Here is a 25,851-nt window from a genome sequence, read left to right as displayed (position 1 = left end):
CTCCAGCATTGTGGTCAGTGGAGACAGGAAGATCACATGAGCCTGTAACTCCAGCATTGTGGTCAGTGGAGACAGGAAGATCACATGAGCCTGTAACTCCAGCATTGTGGTCAGTGGAGACAGGAAGATCACATGAGCCTGTAACTCCAGCATTGTGGTCAGTGGAGACAGGAAGATCACATGAGCCTGTAACTCCAGCATTGTGGTCAGTGGAGACAGGAAGATCACATGAGCCTGTAACTCCAGCATTGTGGTCAGTGGAGACAGGAAGATCACATGAGCCTGTAACTCCAGCATTGTGGACAGTGGAGACAGGAAGATCACTGGAGCTTTGTTGTTGTTAGCCTAACTCCAGGTTGAGTGAAAGACTCTGTTTCAAGGAAATAAGGCAGAGATACTCAATACCTTCCTCTGCGCTCGCACGCGCGTGCGCGTGCGCGCACACTCTCTCTCTCTCTCTCTCTCTCTGAAAGGTGTAGATAAACTTCTCCCCACCAGCAAGTAAGCAGTCAATACCAACTGAGTTTCTTCTCATTTAATTCAGTTCTGATAGATTGTTCCATGAAAACAATTTGTTTATGATGAACTCCAGAGCAGAAAGTCTGGAAAAGATTAGGGTTTTCTGATCTATGTTAGCTAAGAGGAATTTACTGCCTGCATTAGGGAAGAATTTTTTTTTTAATTTATTACATATGTACTGTTCTGCCTGCATGTCAGAAGATTGCACCAGATCTTATTACAGATGGTTGTGAGGCATCATGTGGTTGCTGGGAATTGAACTCAGGACCTCTGGAAGAGCAGTCGGTGCTCTTAACCTCTGAGCCATCTCTCCAGCCCCTAGGGAAGAAATTTTGAGCCAGGAGGAGACTAGATGGTTCAGCAGGTAAAGATGCTTGGTGCCAAGCCTGGCAGCCTGAGTTTGGTCCCTGGAACCCACATGGTGGAAAAAGAGAATGGACTCCTCCACACTCTCATTATGGCATGTAAATGCATGCATACATACAGACACACAGACAAATAAATGTAAAAGACACCTAACTTCTCTCTACCTGGAGATGGAATCGGATCCAGGATGGGACCTCCCTTCTCAAGACTGCCTCTATCAGACTTCAAGTTTGTGTTCAAATAGCTTTTTTAAGGCAGAGTCTCACTAAATAGACCAGGCTGGCCTCAAAATCAGAGAGATCCACCTGTCTCTGCCTTTCAAGTGTTGGGATTAAAGGTTTGTGCCACCATAGTGGGATGTTCTAATAGCTTATTTTAAAGGTTATTTTAGGAATATAAATAGTCAGAGGAAGAGAAGCTGAGGGCTAGTCTGGAAGTGTCTCAGATACTGTGCTTCATGGAGTTGGAGTGCACCACCATCTTGGCATGTAGACATAACTGACGTATGTTTTAAAGTGCATAGCCTGCAGAACACTGTCTTCATGGGCTCCTATGGAGACTGTATTGCACAAGTGTGACCAAAACAAGGACAGTAATGCTAAAATGCAGTTGGATACCAAGGGTATGACATAATGCTTACTGATTTCTCAGCATTCCTTCCTCTCAGGCATAGGACAGGACCCTTCTGAAATGAGGCCTTAACTCTTACCAAAGGGTAGATCAAGGAATTTATCGTCACTTGTAATAGGAAGACTTGGGAAGATTAAGAAGTTTTTGACCCATTTGAGTAAGAGGAACTCTGGAGTTTCTGTGGGCTTACTTGGGGAGAAAGTTATGAGGCAGGAACCATGAACAAAAACATGGATATAAAATAACACAGCACTCAAGAGGCAGCCTGATCTACTAAGCAAGTTCCAGGACAGCCAGGACTGTTTCACAGAGAAACCCTGTCTCAAAAAAAAAAAACAAAAACAAAAAACAGGAGGAAAGTGTAAAAGAAACTCCCTAAGTCTGACCAAATAGAGCCAATTCTGATTGTAGCCTTGGGCGTGAGTTCAGCCTTGCCCTGGGATTCGGTGGTGAAAAGTTTAGCATAAGCTGCGGTCTCTTTGCCCAGTTTCTAGGTGGTAAGAGTGCTTCCTTCCCTCCATGTCACCCTGTAATGTGAAAATTCTTGCTCGGTATCTTTCCAATCTTTGCACTACATGGCAGTCCCAAGCCTCTTCGTCTTCCTGTTTGTATGACATCAGTTCCATGAACACTTCAAAGCCTTTTGGATGAGCCCCGACGGAGGACTTCTTATCTACCCCACCTGTGAGCACAGACCTTCCAGGACCTCCTTCTCTCAGGGACACCTCCTATATTAGTCAAGTTAGGAACTGCAAAAATGTTGGTTTGTACCCGGGAGAAGCAGATGAGAAAAGTGGCCTTTTTCTATACTGCTGGAATCAACAGTAAAATTTACATCTCTTGGTCTATACCTTAAACTAATTGGGGAGCCTCAAGCTATCTTCTGTCCCCTCAGACTGCAAATTAAGGTCAGCCTTGGGGTCTTTGAAAGATAAAAACCTTAAGGAATTCCAACAAAGCCCAACCCCCTGAGTCTATATTGCATTAGCTTGACCTCCTTCCCTCTCTCCCTTCCTGGGGCCTTGCCTCATATCCACTTTGGATATGTCCTCAGTGTTTTTGTGCTTCTGTGAGGATCAATGTTAAAGACTTTAAATCGTAAAGCTTAAGTTCATAGAAATGGCTCAGGGCTCTCTGAAACCCTGACAACTCTCTGTGACCAGGAGTGTGTGGATGCACTAAGAGTTGGGGATGAGAGAAAGCACGTGGCGGTGCTGTGTTTTTAAGGTAGGGTCTCATGCCACCCAGACTGCTGTAGGATATGCTCTGTAACCAAGGTTGGGTTTGAACTCCTGATTTCCTTATTTCCATCTCTCAGGTTCTGGGATTACAAAGATATGCCACCAGATGCTGTAAATTTTATATATTTAAATAAAAAAATTATAAAGCCCTAAGCAGGTCTTTAATTCTCTTTGTACCCCTGGCTGGTTTGGATTTTTCTAAGTGTTGATTAATAGAGCCCTTTGCCACCATGTTTAGCTTCCCTCTAACCCCTACTCCATCAAACTCAGGACTTCTAGTAAGTTAGGCAAATACTATACCATTTAGCTACATCCCATCCAAGATGCTGTAAATTTTAAATAGTATGACATAAAGATATCTATAGGTTAAAAAAAAAAAGGTGTCATGTTGTTAGATGTTTGAAACTGTAATAAAAGTAGTTTGAACAACTACCCCGAGTACACAGGTTTGACGTGAGTCCCAGCATCTCCTCATTAGACTACAATCTTATAATCCCTGACCTTTAGCTGGAGGCTTGATCTTTCTGTGTCTCAGTCACCTCATCTCTAAGGCAGACGTGATGGTGTCATCTAAGATTGTTTTCAGAGCTAAGCTTTGATAAGGAAACATACTTACATTGCAAGCTTTCTGTGTCAGCCAGTGGGGCTTTGAGCTTACTGCAGTGATCCTCTGTCTCTGGAGTTCTGGGTTTACACTTATGAGCTTCTGCACTTGGTATCTCTCGATCCTGTCGCTCTTCCTTCCCCTTCGTTCCCTCTGGCCTCGCCTAGGCTGGGCCCTATTGCTTTGAATAACTAGGACTCTGGGCTTTTTATAAAAAGTTTAAAGATTAATTTTAGAGCAGTTCCTCAGGAACGGGTTATATTCCATGATTGTGGTTATGATGTCTGGAATAGGATACCTTCTTCCATAATGTACTTAGTTGGGTTCGGGTTCCAAGTAAGCCTCTGGAGGACCATTTTAATTTGCACTAGGTTGTACTGTAGACCATACTTCCCTGTGGACACATTTCCTGTTGCCCACAGCCATGGCTTGTTCTTTGTACTCTCTGATACTGTGGTAGTGAGAGGAAAGCATCCCACTATCTCCTGGTGGGAAGGTGCTTAAGGAGGCTTTTCCTAGACCTTAAAGAGGGCTCATGAGTTTAGTGGGTACCAAGACAGACACTAGTATGTATTGCAAAATGGCAGGGTTGTTATAAGTTGGCAAGTCTGGACAGCGAGCCTCCATCATTGTCATCTTCTGGACATACACAGCTTAATTAGAGCCAGATCAGCTTGTGGAGCTAACTGCATTGTGACACCGTTGTCTGGGAGCTTGCTAGTCATTTCTTCCTTGCTCATTTTGACACGGAGATGGGAGAGGTAGCATCTTGTTCCCATTAGCTCTTGTCCTCAATTTTTTCTTTCAAGGGTATTGCCCGAACTAGATTCCTGCCTAGAATCAGCATCATCTGTGACTTCTGTTATATATCCCACAGTAATTTCTCACAGTGACAAAATAATTTCTTCCTAATGTGAGATTTAAGTATAAAAAACTGAGATTAACATTCTATAAAACAAATGTAAGGAAATATGAAAATTCTCAAGCATACCCCTTTAGTGTTTGTAAATTCCTAATAATATTAGGATGTGAACTTACATTTAGCTTAAAAGTCAATTTATAAATCCAAAATTATGTCAGAGTTTCAGCCACTTAAAAGACTTTGCTCCTGCCTCTGTGGTATTGGACACAGTATGTCAGCGCTCCTGTACATCCTTCTGACTTTGTTGTGAAGAATGAGGTGAAAGCTGAGTATGGATTTGTTTGTTTAGTTTTTTTGAGCTGCAGTCATTCTTGTTGCCCAGGTTGGTCTCAAAACAATGTGATCAAGTGGCCTTTAGCCTTTCAGATAGCTGGGACTACATGTATATGCCACACCATAGAATTGCTTTTAATCAAAACTGAAAAGTCTAGAATTGCTTTTTAATCACAATTTTGGAGTTATGGCAGTTTAGCAGACATTGTCTTTTGTGTCCAACATTTTGTGCCTCAAAAAGCTGGAGAGTAGTAATAAGCTTTCTTGGTGACTACAAGCAGGTCTCCCTGAAGCTGTATTCAAAGGGCATCAGGACCCAGATCAGAAAGCCACTAGGTGTTGGACAGGGATTCTTTGTATATGCCCAAGAACTGGTAAATCCATCACACTTAGCTCCTGTATCCTGTGCTTTTACAAGTGCCACAGCCGTATCCCTAACAGTTTTTGTCTACTCACAGTGACACTCCTACACTCTAAAAGTAATTGCTGAAAAGACTCAGATACATTCGGAGACAGTTAGTTGCTTTCTATAAGTGACAGCACAATGGTTCTCCTTCACTCTCTTTGGTTGTGTCTACATACTCAGTATCCAGATGGCAAAACTATCCCATGCTATATTCTGATTTTTGTTGTTTTTGAGACAAGGTTTCTCTGTGTAACAGCTCTGACTGTCCTGGAACTCACTCTAGACCAGGCTGGCCTCCAACTCACAGAGATCCACCTGCCTCTGCCTCTTGAGTGCTGGGATTCAAGGCATGCACCACCACTGCCAGTCTGTTCAGACTTTTTTAAAACAAGAACGAGCAATTTCAGCTCCCTTTGAGACCCTCCCCTGTGTCTGAGCTCTGCAGGGTCACTGATGGCTGCCTGACCTGGTCTGTCTTGATTCTAGAGATCCCAAGAGAAAAATTAAAGTCTTTACTCTAGCCTTAAGCAAAATGTTGGTGCTTTTGTGCACAGCTTATGTGTTTTGTTGTCTTACAGAGTCACTGGGTGCTCAGGTCTTAGATGGGTGCCCTAGGAGAAGAAGGGCAGAGGAAGAGCTTTGCCTGGTGTTTGTACACTGTAGGAGTCTCAAATGAGACTGCCTTTCCCCTGTGAATCCTCCACTTGAAGGGAAGCACCTGCTGTCTGTATCTGCATACCCTGGCCAGTGAAATGACTGACTCTGGGTGAAGAGTTCTGTGTATCTGGGTAAATGTTTTGAGCTTCGCTAGTGGCCAGGGAAGCTGGGGTAGAAATGTCTGAAAGCTCACAGGTAGTAGGCAGTATAAGGTGTAGTTAGCTGTGTGTAGTTAGGGTTCTTCAGTTTCAACTCTGCCATCTTCTACAGGAAGACTAGACTAAAGACCCCCAATTCTTTGGAACCCAGTTCTGAAAGATGGCTAATTCACACAATAGGTCTTTTCATCTTCTTTTCCTCTTTGTCTTACATCACAGAGTGGTCTAGACATATAACTTTCCGGTAAGCACTGTGTCAGTGGCTTCTTGAGACCAGGTTAGAGCAGTGGGATCAAATGATGCTGCTTAGTGGCTTCTCAGTCTTGGGAGGAGTGGCCTTCCTGCCTTTTGATTGGCCTTACCCAGCTCTTCTGTGAACAGATCCTGTGAACAGATCCTGCATTTACCAGAACAGGTCTCAGCCATTAAACCCCTAATCACAAAACCGAACCTTGTCTCCTTTTGTGTGTGTGTGTGTCCATGTCCATTCGTCTGTCCATACCTCCGTCTATGTTCCTGTTTCTGTGGTGATGGTATAAGATTTTGGTGTTGAGGTTTTAAACTAACTCTCGCCTGTCTTTTTCCTTCTGCGCTCACCCATGCTACCCTACTCTGCCTCTCAGATCTTGCTGTTTTCAAGGAACGACTTCGAATGCTAACAGTAGGAGGTATGAAAATAATGAGCCTTTCACCTTTCTAGAGTTGAGGACGTCACTTGCATAGGATTGCAGTTTTTCATAGCATGTGACTTGGGGAAAGTTAACACAACGTTTATCAGTGTTTTAAAGTTTGTTAATTGCTTTAAAGTACATTTTTCCTTCGCTTAGTTATTAACCAACAAGTAGAGCCATGTCCCTGGTGTGCCTGGGCTTGTTTATCTCTGTTCATTCTGTGTTCTGAAGAGCATTTCACCCTGCACATGCTCTATCATCGCTTTGCTGTACATGTCCATCCTTAGCTCCTACTGGAGCCAGCTGGGTCCCTGAGGCCACATTAGCTCTGCATGGTGGCTTGTTTTGTCCTCTGTTCTGTTTGTGGTTTTTTGCTAGACTCTGGATTCCTTCAGATTCTGCTTCCTGGACTTTTTGAACAAGGTTTCCAAACCATTCTCTGTTTAAAAGACAACCGAAGTATTAGTAAAAGTTTTCCAGGAGTTCTGGAGAGTTGATTCTGGGTAAAATGTCCTTGAGGAATCCAGAGTTGAGGTGCTGGGGCCATCTGCCTGCTGTCTTCTCTACCTACCCCTCCCTTTCCTGGCCAGTTTCTTTCCCTTCAGGCTTCTCTTAAGACATTTTTCTTTTCCTCTGTCTTATTCATAGTTCCTGTGAGATATTCAGCTTTGCATTTTGAAACAAGTGTAGACTTGTTCAGTTGTAGGAATTAATGATTTCACAACCTTTTAGTCAATATGCCCAGTTGGTATAGTTGTGACTATAGCAGATATCACCAGGGTCAAAACTCAGAACGCTTCCCCTTTTACCCTACCACCATGCCTAAACCCTTAAACTACTCTTGTCTTCTCCGTTTCTGTAATTTTATCATTTCATGAATGCTATAAAAGTAGAACCACATTTGTAACGTTTTGAGATTGGGATCTTTTTCCTTCAATTTAGTTATGTAGAGATACACTCAGGTTGTTAGTGTTTTTCAGATGAGTAGTATCCCATGACATAGAGATGTGGTTGTTTTAAATGAGTCACAAAACATTTTAATTTTTGTGATGTACAGTTTATCCATTCCCCCCATCATATTGTGCTTTCATTGTCAATTTTAACTTTCCCTTAGCCTTAGGTACCAGAGGTTTCCCCTTGTATATTTTTATCGGCATAGTAGCCTACACCTAAAATCCTACCACTTTGGAGGTGGAGCAGGAGTATTACTTTGTGTTTGAGGCCAGCCTGGACTATAAATGTTTTATAATGTTGAATAAATCTAGAATCCATTTTGAATTTATTTATGTATAAAATCAGTGTCTAAATTGAGATTTATTTAAATGCTTATTTTATCCATAGTCTCTAATTATTTTTGCATTGTTAGCTGGAGAGTTTCCTTCAGTGAGACTTTTGTACTTTTCTCGAAAATAAGTAGGATCAAAAGCCAAGCACTTCGGAAGCCGAGGCAAGCCTGGTTTACAAAGCGAGTTCCAGGACAGCTAGGGCTATTACACAGAGAAACCCTATCTAGGAAAAAAATAAAATAAAATGAAAATAGAATCTGGCACTTGCTTCCAAGCCTGACTAACCTTTCATTTCTAGGCCTTTGACCCCACATGCCTGCCTTGGAGCATGTGTGTCTCACATATACAAATAACTACATACAATAAAGTTGTCAGAAACTCATTAGGTCTTATTCGTGTGGATCTACATTGGATTTTCCATTTTTCTCTAGTTTGTGACCCCTTCCACCAATATCACATCTAGATTATTGTAGCTATTAAACTTTATTTTCGCAATTGTTATGACAGTTTTAGAATATTTTAGAATGAGTGTTTCTGCCTATATAAAACCTTATCAACATTTTATTACAAATTAGGTTAAACTTAAAGGCAAATTGAGAAGTGTTCTCCTTGGTTCATTTCTTCTAAGTGGTGAAATATCTACAGAATTTGTGATATTCCTTTTTATGTTTTTAATATCTTGAGGATCTGTAGTGATACTGTGTTTCACTCCTGACATTTGTAAATTGTGTTGTCTTTGTTTTACAAGGGGATTGTTAGTGTACTGATCTTTTCAAAGAAATAGCCTTTTGTGTCCCTGTTTTGTGTATTGGTTTCTGCTCTCTTAGTTCTTTACAGCTGCTTGTTGGCTTTTGTCTTGTTTTTCCCTTTTCTCATCCTGGGTCAGGGTTAGGAACTTAGATTGTTGTGTTTTCTGATTTTTGCTTTTTTTCTATTATGTTTCTTTTGGGGGAATCATTTAGATTTCCCACAAGTTTTCAGAAATTCATTGCCTTTCTCCCTTTCCCCCATACTTTGTGTTTTATTTTTAATACCTTTGGTTTATTTAGAGTATCCAGGTGTTGTTGGTTTTTAATTTGATTCTGTTATGAGCTCAGTCTTTCAGGTTTTTGTTTGTTTGTTTTGTTTTTTTGAGACAGGATTTCTCTGTGTAGCCCTAGCTGTCCTGGAACTCTGTAGATTAGGCTGGCCTCTTAACTCACAGAGATCTGTCTGCCTCTGCCTCCCGAGAGCTGGGATTACAGGCGTGCGCCATGACCACCCCGGCTAGTCTGTTAGTTTTTTAATGGCCTAATTTTGTCATCTGTTTTTACATGTAGACCATGGTCGTTTGAAGAGTCTTGTCTGTGGTTAGGTGGAGTGCTCTGTAACACCACTTTTGGGTTTTTTTGGTTTTGGTTTTTTTTTGGTTTTTGCGAGACAGGGTTTCTCTGTATTGTTTTGGAGGCTATCGGTCCAGCCTGGCCTCGAACTCACAGAGATCCGCCTGCCTCTGCCTCCCGAGTGCTGGGATTAAAGGCGTGCACCACCACCGCCCGGCAGCAGTTAGCTCATTTTGTTTATTTGCTTGTTTTGGGGGTGGGTTTTTTGTTTGCTTTTTTGTTTTTGTGTGTGTGTGTGTGGTTTTTTTTTTTTTTTTTGAGACGTGATCTCACTGTGTAGCCCAGGTTGGCTTTGATTTCTCTGTGTAAACCAGACCAGCCTCAAAACTTTTCAGCAGTCCTTCTGCCTTATTCACACTTGGGAATATAAGCTTTTATATGGCATAAAAGATTTATATATGTATATGTATAAAAACTGCTACTTATAGACGGGCACTGGTGGTACAGCCTTTTATCCCAGCACTTGGGAGGCAGAGGCAGGCGAATCTCTCTGAGTTCGAGGCCAGCCTGGTCTACAGAGTGAGTTCCAGGACAGGCTCCAAAGCTACAGAGAAACCTGTCTCGAAAAACCAAAAACAAACAAACAAAAGCAAACACAAAATCTGCTACTTGTGCATTTAGAATTGCTGTCTTCTCAATATATTGACTCTTTTGTCGTAATGTATCTTTTTGTGCCCCTAGTAATGTTTTATTCTGAAGTCTACTTAATCTGATACTAATATTCCCTACTTTTATTGACTTGGTGTTTATGTAACATATTTTTCTCTATTTTTATACTTTCCACCTGTCCATGTCATAGTATCCTCATAAATAATTGTGCCAGACAGTGGTGGCGCACACCTTTAATCCCAGCACTCGGGAGGCAGAAGCAGGCAGATCTCTGTTAAGTTAGAGGCCAACCTGGTCTACAATGCAGTTCCAAGACATAACACAGAGAAACTCTGTCTCAAAAAAAAGAAAGAAAGAAACCAACAAAACCATGTGCTTGGGTCCTAGTTTTTCTGTGGCATTAGTTTTTTTTTTAAATATACTCTGTCTGTAACGTATCGTCAGTTGATTTGGCCCCCCCTCCCCCAACAGCCGCCTGGGCTCTGCCACAGTTGCAGTCCCCACATAACACACAGGAGGCTTTATTAATTATGCAGCTGTTGGCCATTTGCTTGTTTCTTACTGGCTAGCCCATAATTGTTAATCTAAGTATTTCTCTTACCGGAGAAAAGGGTCTGGACATCTTACTCCTCTGGAGGCTACATCATGACTCCCTGTGTTTCTCTTTCCCAGAATCCTCCTCGACTCCTAGTCCCACCTATCTTGCTTTCCTATTGGCCAACAGTGCTTTATTCAACAACCAATAAGAGACAGATTTCAGAATGACATCTCCCATCTGTAAAGAGAAGTCTTCCCACCAGCCTGGTTCCAGAGCTGCATCAGTCCCAAATAAACACACAGGAGGCTATATTAATTTTATTTTATTTATTTATTTATTTATTTACTTATTTATTTATTTATTTATTTGGTTTTTCAAGACAGGGTTTCTCTGTGGCTTTGGAGGCTGTCCTGGAACTCGCTTGGTAGTCCAGGCTGGTCTCGAACTCACAGAGATCTGCCAGCCTCTGCCTCCCTTGTGCTGGGATTAAAGGCGTGCGCCACCAACGCCCGGCGAGGCTATATTAATTATGAAGCTGTTGGCCTTGCTTGTTTCTTACTGGTTAGCTCTGACTTAAGTATTTATCCCATAATTGTTAATCTAAGTATTTCTCTTACCGGAGAACTTTCCGGGCTGCTTATCCCTGTGGCAGTTACATCTTGACTTTCCGTGTTTCTCCTACCCGGAGTCCTCCTGGACTCCTAGTCCCATCTATCTTGCTTCCCTATTGGCCAACAGTGCTTTATTGACATCTTCACAGGACTTCTCCAACACCCATCACTCTACCAATTCTTTTTATTTAATGTATTTATACTTAATATAGTTGTTGATGTATTAAGAGTGTAAGTGTGCCATTTTATTGTTTCCTGTTTTTTTTTTCTGTTATTGGAGTTGTTAGGGTTAGAGCCAGGACTCTGGCAGCCCTAAAAAATTAGGCTCAGCTACTCATCCTCAAAGGACCAATTAAACAAAGTAATGGTGAGAAACAGAAAAAGATTTATTCCATGTGGTCACAGTGGGAAGAGGAATAAAGAGGTCCAGTGACCCTCCCAAGCCCATCTTCAGGATCCTGACTTGAAATTTAGGTTTAAGTAAGAGGGCAAGGGTATAGATGATTCATCCATCCCGGCCAAGGTGTGGTCTCCACTTAGTATCATCTCAGTTTGTCAGCCTGTCAGACTGTGTGGACTCTTCTTTCCAGGAAATGGGTTCCCCCTCTGCCTGACACCAGGCATCAATCATCCTTAGCCTTTTCCCAGGAAGATTCCTGGGAAATTCCATTTTATTTAGTATAAGCCGTAGGGAGGCTTACAGTTGTCTCTGTAGAATATCTTCGTTCTTGCTAGAACAGTATTTAAAATGTCTTTTCTTTCTTCTTCATCTGTGGACCTTAAGACAAACGTATTGTAGGGAGATACTTAAGCCATAGTGCAGATGTGGAGGCCAGAAGACAACTTGTATAGTTAGTTCTCTCCTTCCACCTTTGAGTCAGTTCCAAGAGTCACACCCAGGTGTTGGCCTGTGTGGCAAGCACCTTCACCCACGGAGCCATCTTCCTAGCCCGTGGGTGTTTATGCTCTTGGTTTACAATCCCATCTTTAGCATGTATCTGCTTATGCAGCACTTTTAGTTGCTCAGGGTATTACATTATGTAAACATAATCTATCATTTTGCTTACCCTCATTATTTACCAGTTCAATTCGAATAGAAAACTTACCTCCTTTGGCATCTCTGTCTTATTCTTTGAATTTAGTCAGCTTCTTGAGTCTGGGAGTTTAAGTCTCCCGTTGTATTTAGGAAGTTTTCAGTCACCGTCTTTCAGGAATTTGCACCCATGTGAGTGTGAAGTCTTTAATTACAGTATCACATGGATTCCGTGCTTTTTCATGTTCCCTTTCATCCAGTGGGTAAGCTGTTCTTCCGTCTTCAGATCCACCAGATTTCTCTCTACTTTCCATTGTGCCTCTGAGCCTGTCTAGTGAATCTGTGGGGTGTTTTTCTTTTTAAGAAATAGATTTACTAACTTATTTGTGTGTGTGTGTGTACATGTGTGGAGGTCAGAGAACAGTTTGTAGGAGTCAGCTCTCTCCTTTTAGGTGTTTTCTGGGAACTGAACTCAGATCATAGGTTTTGACGGCAGGGTATTTCAATTTGTAACTCAACTTTTTTGTCATTATAATATTTGTAACTATTCATTGAAATGGTTTTGTTTTTTGGTTTTTTTTTGTTTGTTTGTGTTTTTGTTTTTTGTTTTTTGTTTTTTCGAGACAGGGTTTCTCTGTGGCTCTGTAGACCAGGCTGGTCTCCAACTCACAGAGATCCGCCTGCCTCTGCCTCCCGAGTGCTGGGATTAAAGGCGTGCGCCACCACCGCCCGGCTCTTGAAATGGTTTTGTGATGGCTTCATTTAATTGTAACATGTGTATATGTGATAGCTATTGACTACTGTTTTGTTATTTATTTTTATTTCCCTTTTCAAGGTTATACTATACAGCTACACTGGTCTGGAATTTGAGGTGCTACAGCCTCAACTTCTCTAGGGTGGGATAATAGGCTGGAATAGGGTAGCATTCTTAGCTTCTAGTCTGTTTTAAATACACATCTAACTTTTCCCAACTTCTCTTTTATCAGTCTAGGACAGACATCCCACAGAGAGTAAATTATGTCAACTAGCTAAAACTCAACATAAAAACAGTTAATATTCTCACTTTCACTGGACAGTTTCCCCTTTATCACCCCAACACTAATCAATTTTCTCTCCCAAAGCCACAGTAATGGGTTCCTAATGGATCTAAGCCCTGGATGCGTCTATGTACTATCAAACCCCCTCAGGCATTTCACTTTCTCCTGCCATTAAGGCAAACCGTGTGGTCCTGATTATTGTTTCTCATTCATCCTGAAATATTCCTGCTTCTTTTGAGGTCTTCTCAGCACGTAGACCAGGCTTACATGGAACTCACAAAGATCCTCCTGTTTGCCTCTCAATGTAGAATTAAAGGCGTGTGCCACCACATCTGGCAGATGTTCCTTTTTTTTCTTTTTTAAAGCTTTTTTAGATTTATTAATTTAGTATACAACATCTGTCTGTATGCCCGAAAGTCGGAAGAGGGCACCAGATCTCATTACAGATGGTTGTGAGCCACCATGTGGTTGCTGAGAATTGAACTCAGGTCCTCTGGAAAACCAGTCAATGCTCTTAACCTCTGAACCATCTCTCCAGCCCCCTGGCAGATACTCTTATTTCATTTCTTTGCTTTGATTTCCTATTGTGCTAGGGATTTTAATGCCTGCTTTTAAAAAGTTCTATTTCTATTTTTAAATAGCAGGGTGATAATGATGGTGTTTATTATTTGTGTGTTTTTTGGTTTTTGTGTAGCCCATGCTGACCTCAAATCCATTGTGTGCCTGAGGCTGACCTTACCCCCCTGATCCTCCTACTTACTCTCTAGTGTTGGAATGTGCTGCCATGCCAGTCTCCAAGGCCTGTGTAGTGTGTGTGTGGGTGCTGTAGTGATCTGAAGACAACTTGAGGGATTCAGCTCTCTCCTACATGGGACCTGGGAATCAGTTCAGTTCATCTGGCTTACTGGCAGACTACTCTAACCGCTGAGCCTTATCACCAGCTCTGTTGTGTGTTTTGAAATTTTTTAAATAGAAACAAAGACATAACAGACCTCCTCTGGACACTGTTTCTGTCAGTGGCATTACCTTCTCATTTATCTCTCAGAAAGGAGGCAGTTTTAGACTCGCTCTAGTTTTCCCTGCAAAACTCCTTTTGGGTACTGAGGCTTGTAACAAGTTAGTGAGAGACACTGGGCAGGTGCAGCAGGAGTTGTCTCAAGGTCTATGGTCTGATCTTCACACAGAGCAGTGTTTGTGGGGCTTTGCTGTTTGTACTTGTTGACGTTTCTCTGCTGCTGCTTCTTCCTCTCTGTCTGGGATGTGGGAGCAGAAGAGAACCCAAGGGCTTCCATGGCCTTGTCCACTGGCTTTGTCTGCCTTCTTTTGACCTTTCAGCAGGGGTATCTTACCCTTCTTTCTGCATAATTAATTTAGCAGTTTTGGTTGGAATTAGTAAAGAAACAGAAAAGAGTGATTTTTCCACCTGCCTAAAGCTTGTGTCTGTGGGTTTCATTTCTCAAATGACTGAAGATCTAGAATTGGGCCCAGCATTTCTGAGACTGAGTGCAGCCCAAGAACTATGAATTACAACTGTTACCCCTGAAGGACCATCAACACACAGTGAATACATCCTTTACCATTTCTTCATGTTGATAATGTAGCGGTGCAGTCGTCATCTGCAGGTGTATGCTTGACTGGTTCACATCACAGTCTGAATGTTTGTTTTCTAAACTAAACTGTGTACTATTTTGACACTGTGGTCCTCTGATCTTCCCCTTAACCTGAGATTTCTGGTATTTTGTTTTGTTTTTGTTTGGTAGTGGTTGCTATTTTGTTTTGAGATACAGTCTTCCTATAACTAAGACTGATCTTGAATTCCTGATCCTTCTGCCTTCACCTCCAAAGTGATGGCATTACAATAACCGTGCGTGACTTGGACTGAATTTTGTAAGCCTGGAAAAGTTTTCTCAAAAGTAATTTTATTAAACCAAGCACAGTGGTGCATACCTATAATCAGAACATTAGGAGGCTGGTACTGGAGAATTGCTACTGGATCAACATGAGCTTGTCTTTAAAAACACAACTATAGAAAATATTTCTTGTTCTCTTCAGTAAGCACTGTGGAACTGTTGTTTACAAGTTGGGTTATAAAAGGCAAGAGCTGTGTGTTCCTATAAGCCCATAACTGCTGTTCCTTTGTGATAAAATAATAGGAAAAAACAAGTAAATAGGCTCAAACCACTTTTACTTTTACCATCATCTTCGCCTAGGTTTTGAGAGTTTTTTGGTTTTGTTTTATTTTAGGTTTTGTTGTTTAAGACTTAAGGATGAAGCCGGGCGTTGGTGGCGCACGCCTTTAATCCCAGCACTCGGGAGGCAGAGGCAGGCGGATCTCTGTGAGTTTGAGACTAGCCTGGACTACCAAGCGAGTTCCAGGACAGCCTCCAAAGCCACAGAGAAACCCTGTCTCGAAAAACAAAACAAAAAAAAAAAAAAAAAAAAAAAAAAAAAAAAGACTTAAGGATGTAATTCCCCAGCCAGGTATTGTGGTGTATGTCTTTAACCCTAGCACCTAGGAGGCAGAAGTAGGTGGATTTCTTGAGTTCAAAGACAGCTAGAGAGACCCTGTCTCAAAAAAGAGGGAAAGGATCTAATTTCCCAGCCTCGCTTGGATGAGAATCATGAGGAGATTCCTGAGCCACCTAGGTCTGCGCTGATGTTAAAGACTGAAAAGGTGTTTTTACAAATCCCCCTGAGACCCAGGCAGGCTAGTGCACACTTGTAATTCCATTACTCAGAAGACAGGCAGAAAGATTACCTTTGTTCAAGGCCATCCTGATCTACATAGCAAGTTCCAGGCCAATTTGGAGCTAAGTAGGGACTCTGTCAGGAAACGAACAAAAAAGCCACTCTGGAGATTTGTGCCCATGCTTGTGTTTGCAAGTTCCTTGCATTAGTGTGGTTCCCTGATTCGTGTGGCACATAGCAGCCCTTACTTACACTTAATTCAGGCAGAAAACAATGAGTATCTTTTATCGCAGCCAGTCAGCTGATTATCTACTGGTTCGATTTTCATTTCTGGAGCCTGAGAAAATGCTGTCATCAGGAATTCAAGTACTGGTGACTTTTACACTGCGCTCTTTATCCTTCTTGAATTGGTAATTATATCAGAGTGCCAAACTGGAAAACAAACCCATGATGTCATTTAGTAGTTGGCGCCTTTAATCATTTCAAATTGAAGTAAGCGTGATGCTAAAGAGCCTCCTGTTCTTACCAGCTGGAAACATGCTTTCAGATAAAGAGGCATCTTCCCTATAGTGAGTGCTTCAGGAAGAGCGGATAGGGAAAGTGAGGGTTAGACCTGTAATTGGCTACCACTTCAGAATACACCTAGACTGGCCTTTTGGGTGTTCCATGGAAAGAGGCTTGCCCCTAATCCAAGGCTAGGAGCTGCTTACCTTTTCTCTGCTACTCTAGGTGCACCCTGAAGGATACTTCTCCCACAAGCTGTTGGTTCCTAGTGACTATTTCTCCTTCACTTTGTAGACCCCAGCTCTCTTGTTACTCACTTTGTAATATATACTCATATTCCTGTTAATGACTCATATATGGTCTGCTGTTCTCTATCAGTTCCTCATTTTCTACTTTAATTTTCTTAACTTTTTATTTACTTTTTGATTTCTTATGGCTCTTTCCACCTCCAAAAATTGGCTTTTATCTTGGGACTTTCAAATATATTTAGCTCTAAATTGTAAATGATTGCCAAACACTGGACTAATATGTGCATAATGGCTTTATTATGGTTTATATAGTAATAATCTTAGTGCTTAATTATTGTTAAAATTCTGGTTTTGATGGTAAATATTGCTTGTTTTCATATGCACATATATCATGGGTGTGTGATAATTTTTCTGTTTTTGCTCTTTGGGGCATCCCTCCTTTCCCTTCTTGTAAACTGTGGCCCTGCATGGCTCTGCCTTGCCCCTCACCGTCTGTAGGATTCTATGGCCTAGACGAGTCTGACCTTGACAAGGTCTTCCACTTGCCCACCACCACCTTCATCGGGGGACAGGAGTCTGCACTGCCTCTTCGGGAGATTATCCGTCGGCTGGAGGTAAGAACACTTTTCAGAAAAATCTAACAGCCTTGAGACCAAGCTGTTTGTTTGGGTTTGGTCCTGTGTTTTTAAAAAATAGAAAGATAGTCTTTTTTGTTTGTTTTTGGTGTATAACAAGAAATCTATTTTTTGATTAGTCATAAAGAGGGAAAAAATTTGGTTTCAAGAAAGAAAAAAAAAAGCCGGGCAGTGGTGGCATGCGCCTTTAACCCAGCACTCAGGAGGTAGAGACAGACAGATCTCTTGTTCCAGGACAGCCAGGGCTCTTGCACAGAAACCCCCACCACCTCCAGAAAAAGGAGTTGATGCTCAGGGTTAGTCCGTTGTGAATTAACTTTGGGTCCCACTCATGCATCACCGTCAACACTGATTGTGTTGTCTGATCCTGCCCTTTTCACATGGGAGCCACCTATGAACTATTGAACACTTGAACCAGCTGGTGGTGGTGCACACCTTTAATCCCAGCAAGCAGGAGCATGCATGGTAGTGAGGGCTTATGTGCATAGTCTAAGTTGGGAGGACAACAGTTATGGCTTAGACTTTCTGGGGTCTCATGTATTCACGTATTTTTGTGGTTTGGTTTCTGTCTGTCTGTCTTTTCTTCCTCTTCTCCTCCTCCTCCTCCTCCTCTTCCTCCTCCTCCTTCTCCTCCTCCTTCTCTTTTTCCTCCTCCTCCTCCTCCTCCTCTTCCTCCTCCTCCTTCTTCCTTCTTTCTTCTTCTTTTTTCTGGCTGTCCTGGAACTCACTGTAGACCAGGCTAGCCTCACACTCACAGAGGTATACCTGCCTCTGCCTGCCAAGTGCTGGGATCAAAGGTGTGTGTCATCACTGCCTGTCTTAACTCTTGGGGTTTTTTGTTGTTATTGTTGTTGTTGTTACTGTTTGTTTTTGTTTTGTGGATTTTGTTTTTGTTTTGTGGTGGTCTCATGTATTTCTGCTGGCTCTTGATGACATGGAAGTTCTATCATCTTAACCAAACATACCATGTAAGCCAGTCCTCCTCCAAGAGGCCATGTCCCAAGTGACTTGACTTTTTTGTGTATCCCAACCTTTACCTCTTACTAATCTGGTGCTTTCAGGACAACAATCAGATAAAAACCATTCTAGGACTCTTCCTTGAGTATGCAAACCACCCCATCCAAGCCATATGATCTGTTCCCATGTTTTCCAGGTCCTTCAGTTCCTTCCTTCCCATCTCTGTGGGAATGTGAGAGTGGCTAGTGTCTCATCTGGTTATTTCCCATAAAATCCTGAGTCCTAGGTAGTCTGAGCCTGGTGTGTGAAGGGGTGGACAGCCCACAGCACACTCAAGGGCTGCCTCACGTTTCTCTAGCCGTGGGTCACATGACACAGTGATCATCTAGTAGATCTTGAAAAAAATTAAGAGATGCCACTTCTCGACTCCCTTAAACTAGTTTCCTTAGAGCAGGAAGCTAAGAGATCCTGAAACTCACACAACTCCCCAAAACAAATTCAGTTTTCCTGAGAACTGGATCAAGGACAAAGGGGGAAGAAACAAAAACAAAGGCATTATCTACTGCCCAGTTCTCCAACTGCATCTCTGAATTAATTGCTAAAGTAATGCTGACAAATTAGGGAGAAATTTGATTTCTAGAGTCTTTAACTCAGTAGTTTCCTCTGTGCTTTCAGTTGTTAAGTAATGGAAATTCTGCCTGTTGGTCTTTAAAGGCATAAAGGAGGAGCCTGGACAGCGGACTCATGCACAGGACTCAATGCAGTAGTGACCAAGGGAAGTCTCTTTTCCCTAGCACCACGCCGTCAGCAGGTCACCCAGGAGAAGTAGTAGATAAGGAGCCAGTTGTGGGTTGTACTGGGAAGGCAACTGTGATGTGTGGTGCGAATAGCTTCTCTGGGGCTGAATTATACAGACACATACCCTGCTCTGATGGTTGCCGATTCCTCACAGGTCTGCAAAAATGAGACATGACAACGGACTGGTGAAAGCTGTAAAGTTAGGGATAGCTTAATTCAATTTGGAGGTTCTAAGAGTTATCATTTTATATGATAAATCCCAGCACTCAGGAGGCAGAGGCAGGAAGATCTTAGTTTGAGGCCAGCCTATTTATTCTACACAACAGGTGCCAAAGCTACATAGAGAGACCCTGTGTCAAGAAAAGAAAAAAACCATGGTGTAAATCATTCAAAACCACTTCAATTTCAGAGGTCTTCCCAGAAATATGGTTTTTCTTTTGGCTGGAAAGGCTGTAGTATATTGCAGGCATCCTTACTTTTGTAGGCTCAGTCAAAGGCTCTCCACTGTACAAAGATAGGCACCTGACCACAAATCCAACAAGCCTGTGCCATCTGGAGGCACAGAAGGGAGTCACGGGGCCTCCCGCTATTTGAGGACAGCTGCGCTTGTGGGTTTCTAGAGTTGGCAGCATCAGATGCCCTGTTGCCTCTGCTCGCCCAGTGCTGCTCCCCGCTTACTTCACCACATCACATTCCGGGCTTCTAGGACAATGGAATAGGTGGTAAAGGCTCAGTGAGGACCGGGAGTCTGTGTAAGAACACTGGCGTTGGGCATCCCTGAGGTGAATTTACAAGCCACCCTCCAGTTAGGCTGTGCTTCCTCCCTTCATTTTCTTCCCCTGAGAACCAGCTGGTCTCCACCTTTGCAGGGCTGATAACCACCTCCTTTCCCAGACTTGGTTCAACACTTAAAACCTGTTAAAAAAGAAAAAAGGTCCTATCCTTTTTCCTGTGCTGTCTTGTTCTTCAAACCTTAAGCTTGCAGGGGAATCAGTTATTAGAAAGTTGAAGTTAAAAGTCTTAAGTGTTTAAGTAGCCACTGGGTTCATTGGCTTTTCTTGTCTTGTGTGGGGAGCATACTGTAAGGACAGCCTGCCTTTCTTTCTTTCTTTCTTTTTTTTTTTTTTTTTGGTTTTTCGAGACAGGGTTTCTCTGTGGCTTTGGAGGCTGTCCTGGAACTCGCTCTGTAGACCAGGCTGGCCTCAAACTCAGAGATCCGCCTGCCTCTGCCTCCCGAGTGCTGGGATTAAAGGCGTGCGCTACCAACGCCCAGCCAGCCTGCCTTTCTTAGAAAGGGATCCAGTCCAAAAGCTGGCATGGTCTTAGCTACTTACTCTGAAGATAATGAACTGGTTATTCATTAGCCTGGTTGGCCCCTCAGGTTCTCGGTGTACCCATAACCAGATCCTAAGAAAGTATTACATGACTGTGCTCAGAGGCTAAGTGTGGCATTTATAAGCTGGTAATCCCAGCATTAGGGAGGCCAAGGCAGAAAGATTGCAAGACTGATACCTACTTGATCTCTGCTCTCTGTCACAGCATTTTAGATATACTGGATAAGGCAGTTTGCTCCTCCCTGGTCTGGATAATAGGGCAGTTGGTATAGTCTACAATGAGGCCTGGTTGAGGGTAGTGGACAGGTAGATGACTTATTGTTAGCACACTAGAATGCAGTTCCTGTTCACCAGTGACTTTTATGCCCTGTATATGTGTGGACAGATGGCCTACTGTCAGCACATTGGTGTGGAGTTCATGTTCATCAATGATTTGGAGCAGTGCCAGTGGATCCGGCAGAAGTTTGAGACCCCTGGAGTCATGCAGTTCACCAATGAGGAGAAGCGGACCCTGCTGGCCAGGCTCGTACGGTCCACCAGGTAAAGAGGTGTGATTTGGGCCATGAGCTCCCAGGGGATCCATGGCCCATTTGTGGAGTATGGATATCCTGTTCTCCAGGGTGGTGAGCAGGCAGGAAAATAAAGTTGGCCTCCGTTGTGCCTGACATTGAGGCTGGTCCTGTGGACATTGCTCTTCAAGGTACTTGGTTCTCCATCAGGTTTGAAGAGTTCCTGCAGCGGAAATGGTCCTCTGAGAAGCGTTTTGGTCTGGAAGGCTGTGAGGTGCTGATCCCTGCCCTCAAGACAATCATTGACAAGTCAAGTGAAAATGGAGTAGACTATGTGATCATGGGAATGCCACACAGGTACCCATGGGCCTTGGCGGCACCGTAGTGGGGCCCTGCTAGAGATCTGCTGTGCCTGAGTACATGACGATGTGCTGCCTTCTGAGTTTCTTGCACTCCTGCACCACTGTGACTGCAGTCAGTGGCAAAGCCAAAGCCAAATATGGTTAGACTTACATTTCATTCTGTAAATGAGTTTCACAAAATAAATCCAGGTGGGCATGGTAGTACAGCCCTATAGTCACAGTACTTGGGAAGCTGGCCAGGAAGATCACAAAATTCAGTTCCAGCTTGGGCTAACATAGCAAATGCTAGACTAGCCTTTGCTGCACCGTGAGAGCGTGCCTCATAGGCAAATCCACCCAGTGCCATTGCTTCTGTCACACTTATAAGGATGACTACTCTCTGACATTTGGGAGAGGCCAGGGGCTAGGGCTGGTAGCATTTCTGCTTTCTGCTGTCCATGGGGTATGGCTCAGTATGCCTAATGGTCAGAGACTTGATTTCTGTATCAGCTTTGGATCATAATTATTCTTGGGCTATAAACCAAGGAGGTGCTGTGTCCTGGGTAAGGGCAGGGCAAGGCAGCTTTGCTCTGGAGATTACTCACTCTTCTTCCCTGTGTCCCAGAGGACGACTGAACGTGCTTGCGAATGTCATCAGGAAGGAACTGGAACAGATTTTCTGTCAGTTTGACTCAAAGCTGGAAGCAGCTGATGAGGTAAGGTTCTGTATAGAGATACTACACAACTACGGTTGTCTCAGTCTCGAGAACTGAGACACTGGTTTCTCAAAATGTCTTAACCGAAGCTCCACTGCAGACCATTGACAATTTGCCTTCTTTATTGGAATTGGCCAACCTCCTCTACCCGGCCTTGTATTCCTCCTGTGGGGGCGGGCAAGAATATTCCTTCTGCCCAGGTGACGCTGTACTTGTGTCTGGCAGAGATAATGTTGGGGAAAGCTTCCCCATCCTCCTGCATTTGGGCTCGAAGAGTAAAAAATCCATCTGTAGGACTGCCATTGAGAACGAATCTCTCCAACCAACATCACTTGCCATTTTTATCATCAGGGTTCCGGGGACATGAAGTACCACCTGGGCATGTATCACCGCAGGATTAACCGTGTGACAGACAGAAATATCACTCTGTCTCTGATGGCAAACCCTTCCCACCTGGAGGCTGCTGACCCTGTGGTGATGGGCAAGACCAAAGCTGAGCAGTTTTATTGTGGAGACACTGAAGGGAAAAAGGTGAGGCCCTGAGAGGCTGTGAGCAAAGTCTTCCCCTCAGATTTCACACTGTGGTTTACAGGTGCAGTCACACTCCTGCCACGCTGAGCAGTTTTATTGTGGAGACACTGAAGGGAAAAAGGTGAGGCCCTGAGAGGCTGTGAGCAAAGTCTTCCCCTCAGATTTCACACTGTGGTTTACAGGTGCAGTCACACTCCTGCCACGCTGGAAGCACCAAAACTGTGAAGGGGTCATCTTGTGTCTTCACAGTATTGATGAAGAAGGAAGGAGGCAGTTTTTAGTTATGAACAGAAAAAGGGACTACAAGGAAAAGGTGTGGGACTCAGGGGTCAGGAGAGAGTGTCACTGATCAGACAGCTCCCAGCTGCCATGGCATTTCCTTTATGTGACAGACAATGCTGAATTTTGGCTGGCTGGCTTACTCAAATATAAAAACCCTTATCTGACTTGTGACTTTAATCTTATCCTTACTTAACCTCAGGATATAATATTCTTAGTTGTAGCAAATTTTATATTTATGTAGTAAATTCAGTTCTTATTCAAAATGGTGTTAAAAACTAAGAAACCAGGGAAAAAATCGTGTATTCAATGTAAATCATGCAGTGTACTTTAAACGATATATATAAGAAAGACACTGTCAGCCTTGCTCCTAAGGAGCTGTACTCTGTTTGAAGAAAAAGATGTAAACCAAAGAAACAGGGCAGGGAATGTCAGGAAGTAGTCAACAGTGAGTACAGTGAAGCACCTCAGAATAAGCCTCCATAGACGTGGGGAAGTGAGACATGGGGAAGTGAGATGTGGGGAAGTGAGACGTGGGGAAGTGAGATGGGAAATGAGACAACCAGACGCATCAGGACTCGAGAGATGTCTTGGGGACTCAGAGCACTGACTGCTCTTCCAGAGGTTCTGAGTGCAGCAACCACATGGTGGCTCACAACCATCCATAATAGGATGTAATACCCTCTTCTGTCGTGTATATGCATGTAGAGCACTCATACATAAAATATAAATAAGTAAAAATTTAAAAAGTACATGATACTCTTACAGAGAGACTAAACTGAATTCCCAGCACTCACATAAACCTTTCAACAATTGCCTGTAACTTTAGCTTTGGGGAATCTAATGCCTTCTGGTCTCAGCACACCCTGCACAAGCACATAATACAAAACAACAAAAAGTGGGGGGGGGGCTAGAGAGATGGCTCAGTGGTTAAGATCACTGACTGCTCTTCCTGAGGATCTGGGTTCAATTCCCAGCAACTACATGGCAACTCACAGCTGTCTGTAACTCCAGTTCCAGGGGATATGATGCTCTCATAAAGACATACATACAGGCAAAACACCAATGAAAATGAAACAGAAATAAATAAATATTAAAAAAAAAAGCCGGGCGTTGGTGGCGCACGCCTTTAATCCCAGCACTCGGGAGGCAGGCAGATCTCTGAGTTCCAGGCCAGCCTGGCTTTCATAGTGAGTTCCAGGACAGCCAAAGATTGGGAGAAACCCTGTCTCAAAACAAACAAAGCGGGGTGGGGTGCTGGAGAAATGACTCAGAGGTTAAGAGCTCTTCCAGAGATCTTGAGTTCAATTCCCAGCAACCACATGGTGGCTCACAACCATCTATAATGAGATCTGGTGAGATCTGGTGACCTCTTCTGGCATGCAGGAATACATCATATACTAGATAGATAGATAGATAGATAGATAGATAGATAGATAGATAGATAGATAGAGTCTTTAATTCAAGAAACAAATGTGATTCGGGGAGGTAAATGGAAAGGACATTTTGTGGACATGGACAAAAGTGGAGAGAGGGTTGGGGCCATAGCATCAAGCCAGCCTCTCAGAATGGACTGAGGAGGGGCACAGTTTTGGTAGGGCCTGCAATACTTATTTTTTTATTTATTTAAAGACAAAGTCTCACCAGGCAGCGGTGGAGCATGCCTGTAATCCCAGCATTTTGGGACGTAGGCAGATCTCAGTGAGTTCGAGGTCAGCCTGATCTACAGAGCTAGTTCCAGGCCAACCAGAACTGTTACACAGAGAAACCCTTTTTCAAAACAAACAAACAAACAAAAAAGACAAAGTCTCACTATAGCCCAGGCTGGTCTCATCTAAGTAATTCTTCCTCAACCATTCCTGAGTGCTTGAATTATATATGTGCACCACCATACCTGATATTGCTGTTTAAAATACTACAAGTCAGGGCTGGAGAGATGGCTCAGCAGTTAAGAGCACTTGTTGCTCTTGGAAATGTGGTACACAGAATACATTCAGGCAAAACACCTACACATAAATTAAAAAAAAAATTATAAATCCCAGTATTAAGCTTGGCAGCTTAGGGAAAGGTGACAGAGATGGCTGGGATAGATTTGAGAGGTGAAAGCAATTTCTCATTGGTGATACTGTCACAGGCACGTAGAGGATACTTACTGGGTTCCAGTTTAGGGGCTGGGTGGAGCCATAGAAAATCTTTAAGTAGATGTAGGACATCTACAGTGAGGCTTCAGCTATGTTGGGAGGCAGGCAGTCCCATGTCAACTTAGAGCACTAGGTTTATATGAGGGGCTGGCCCAGATGTTTGGTACTGGGTAGGAGAATGAAGTTGTGAGTTGTTTTAGGTGCTTCTGCTTTTGAAAATGTGGACAAAGCTGGGTGGTGGTGGCACATGCTTTTAATCCCAGCACTGCAGAAACAGAGGCCATCCTGGTCTACAGAGCTAGTTCCAAGACAGCTAAGGTTGTTACACAGAGACCCTGTCTCGAAAAATCAAAAAGAAAAACGAAAATGTGGACAAAACTCTACTCAGGCAGACTTTGTTTAGAGTACTAGAAATGTCCTGAGAGGTGGTAAAATAATGAGAAAGGCAGCAGCAAAAGGTTCCACATTGCTGGTCTGCTTTAGGATCTAAGTGAAGGGAATTGGCTAACTCCAGGTTGGCTGGAAATTCACACATAGGATTTGTTTTGCTTTTGGGGGTTGGGTTCTCTGTAGCTTTGGAGGCTGTCCTGGAACTTGCAGTGTAGACCAGGTTGACCTCGAACTCACAGAGATCCACCTGCCTCAGCCTCCCAAGTGCTGGGATTAAAGGCGTGTGCCACTACTACTCTGCTTGTTCTTTTTTTAACTTTTTTGTTTTTATGTGCATTAGCCTTATGCCTACATGTATGTCTGTGTGAAGGTGTTGAATCCTGGAATTACAGACAGTTGTGAGCTATCATATAGGTGCTAGGAATTGAACCTGAGCCTCTAGAAGAGCAGCCAGTGCTCTTAACCCCTGAGCCATCTCTCCACCCCCATTCCTTGTGTTTTTGGGGTGGTCCCATCCACATGTACTTTGTTGTGCTTTCCTTTACTCCAGCGCAGGTAGCTGCCAGCCGATTGCTGAGTTGCTTCCTCGCCTTGCTCTAAGCCCTTGCATGACCTCAGCCTAGTGAAGAGAAAGCTTAGTCTCTCACCTGTTCTTGCTACTTTTCTGACATTCCTTACAAGTGATGTGATTTCTACTATATCTAGAGCTCAGTCAAGTGGCAGGTTGCATAACCTTAGTGCTCAGGAAAAACTGCATACTTGTGTATGCTGCATAGTTTGTGTATGGCTGAGGTCAGTTCATAATTTTGTGCATTGAGAAACTCACCTAATCTGAGT

General features: G+C 43.2%; 1 protein-coding gene across 7 annotated transcripts in view; it reads left to right on the top strand.

Moving 5' to 3' along the window:
* Window positions 1-25,851, top strand: part of Ogdh (oxoglutarate dehydrogenase) — a 72,871-nt gene that overhangs the window by 29,215 nt on the left and 17,805 nt on the right. For 5 of the 7 annotated variants that reach the window (XM_040746696.1, XM_040746700.1, XM_040746699.1 and 2 more), the window contains exons 5-10: window positions 6,400-6,444; window positions 16,882-16,997; window positions 20,493-20,647; window positions 20,827-20,973; window positions 21,583-21,673; window positions 22,025-22,204. In XM_040746696.1, the coding sequence (XP_040602630.1) occupies window positions 6,400-6,444; window positions 16,882-16,997; window positions 20,493-20,647; window positions 20,827-20,973; window positions 21,583-21,673; window positions 22,025-22,204 (734 nt within the window). The remainder of the gene's footprint in view (window positions 1-6,399; window positions 6,445-16,881; window positions 16,998-20,492; window positions 20,648-20,826; window positions 20,974-21,582; window positions 21,674-22,024; window positions 22,205-25,851) is intronic. The other 2 variants (XM_040746701.1, XM_040746702.1) reach the window with 1 other exon arrangement.

This window comes from Mesocricetus auratus, unplaced genomic scaffold (assembly GCF_017639785.1).
Source record: "Mesocricetus auratus isolate SY011 unplaced genomic scaffold, BCM_Maur_2.0 Super-Scaffold_100006, whole genome shotgun sequence".
Lineage (NCBI taxonomy): Eukaryota > Metazoa > Chordata > Mammalia > Rodentia > Cricetidae > Mesocricetus > Mesocricetus auratus.
This window is presented reverse-complemented; position numbering and strand designations above follow the sequence as displayed.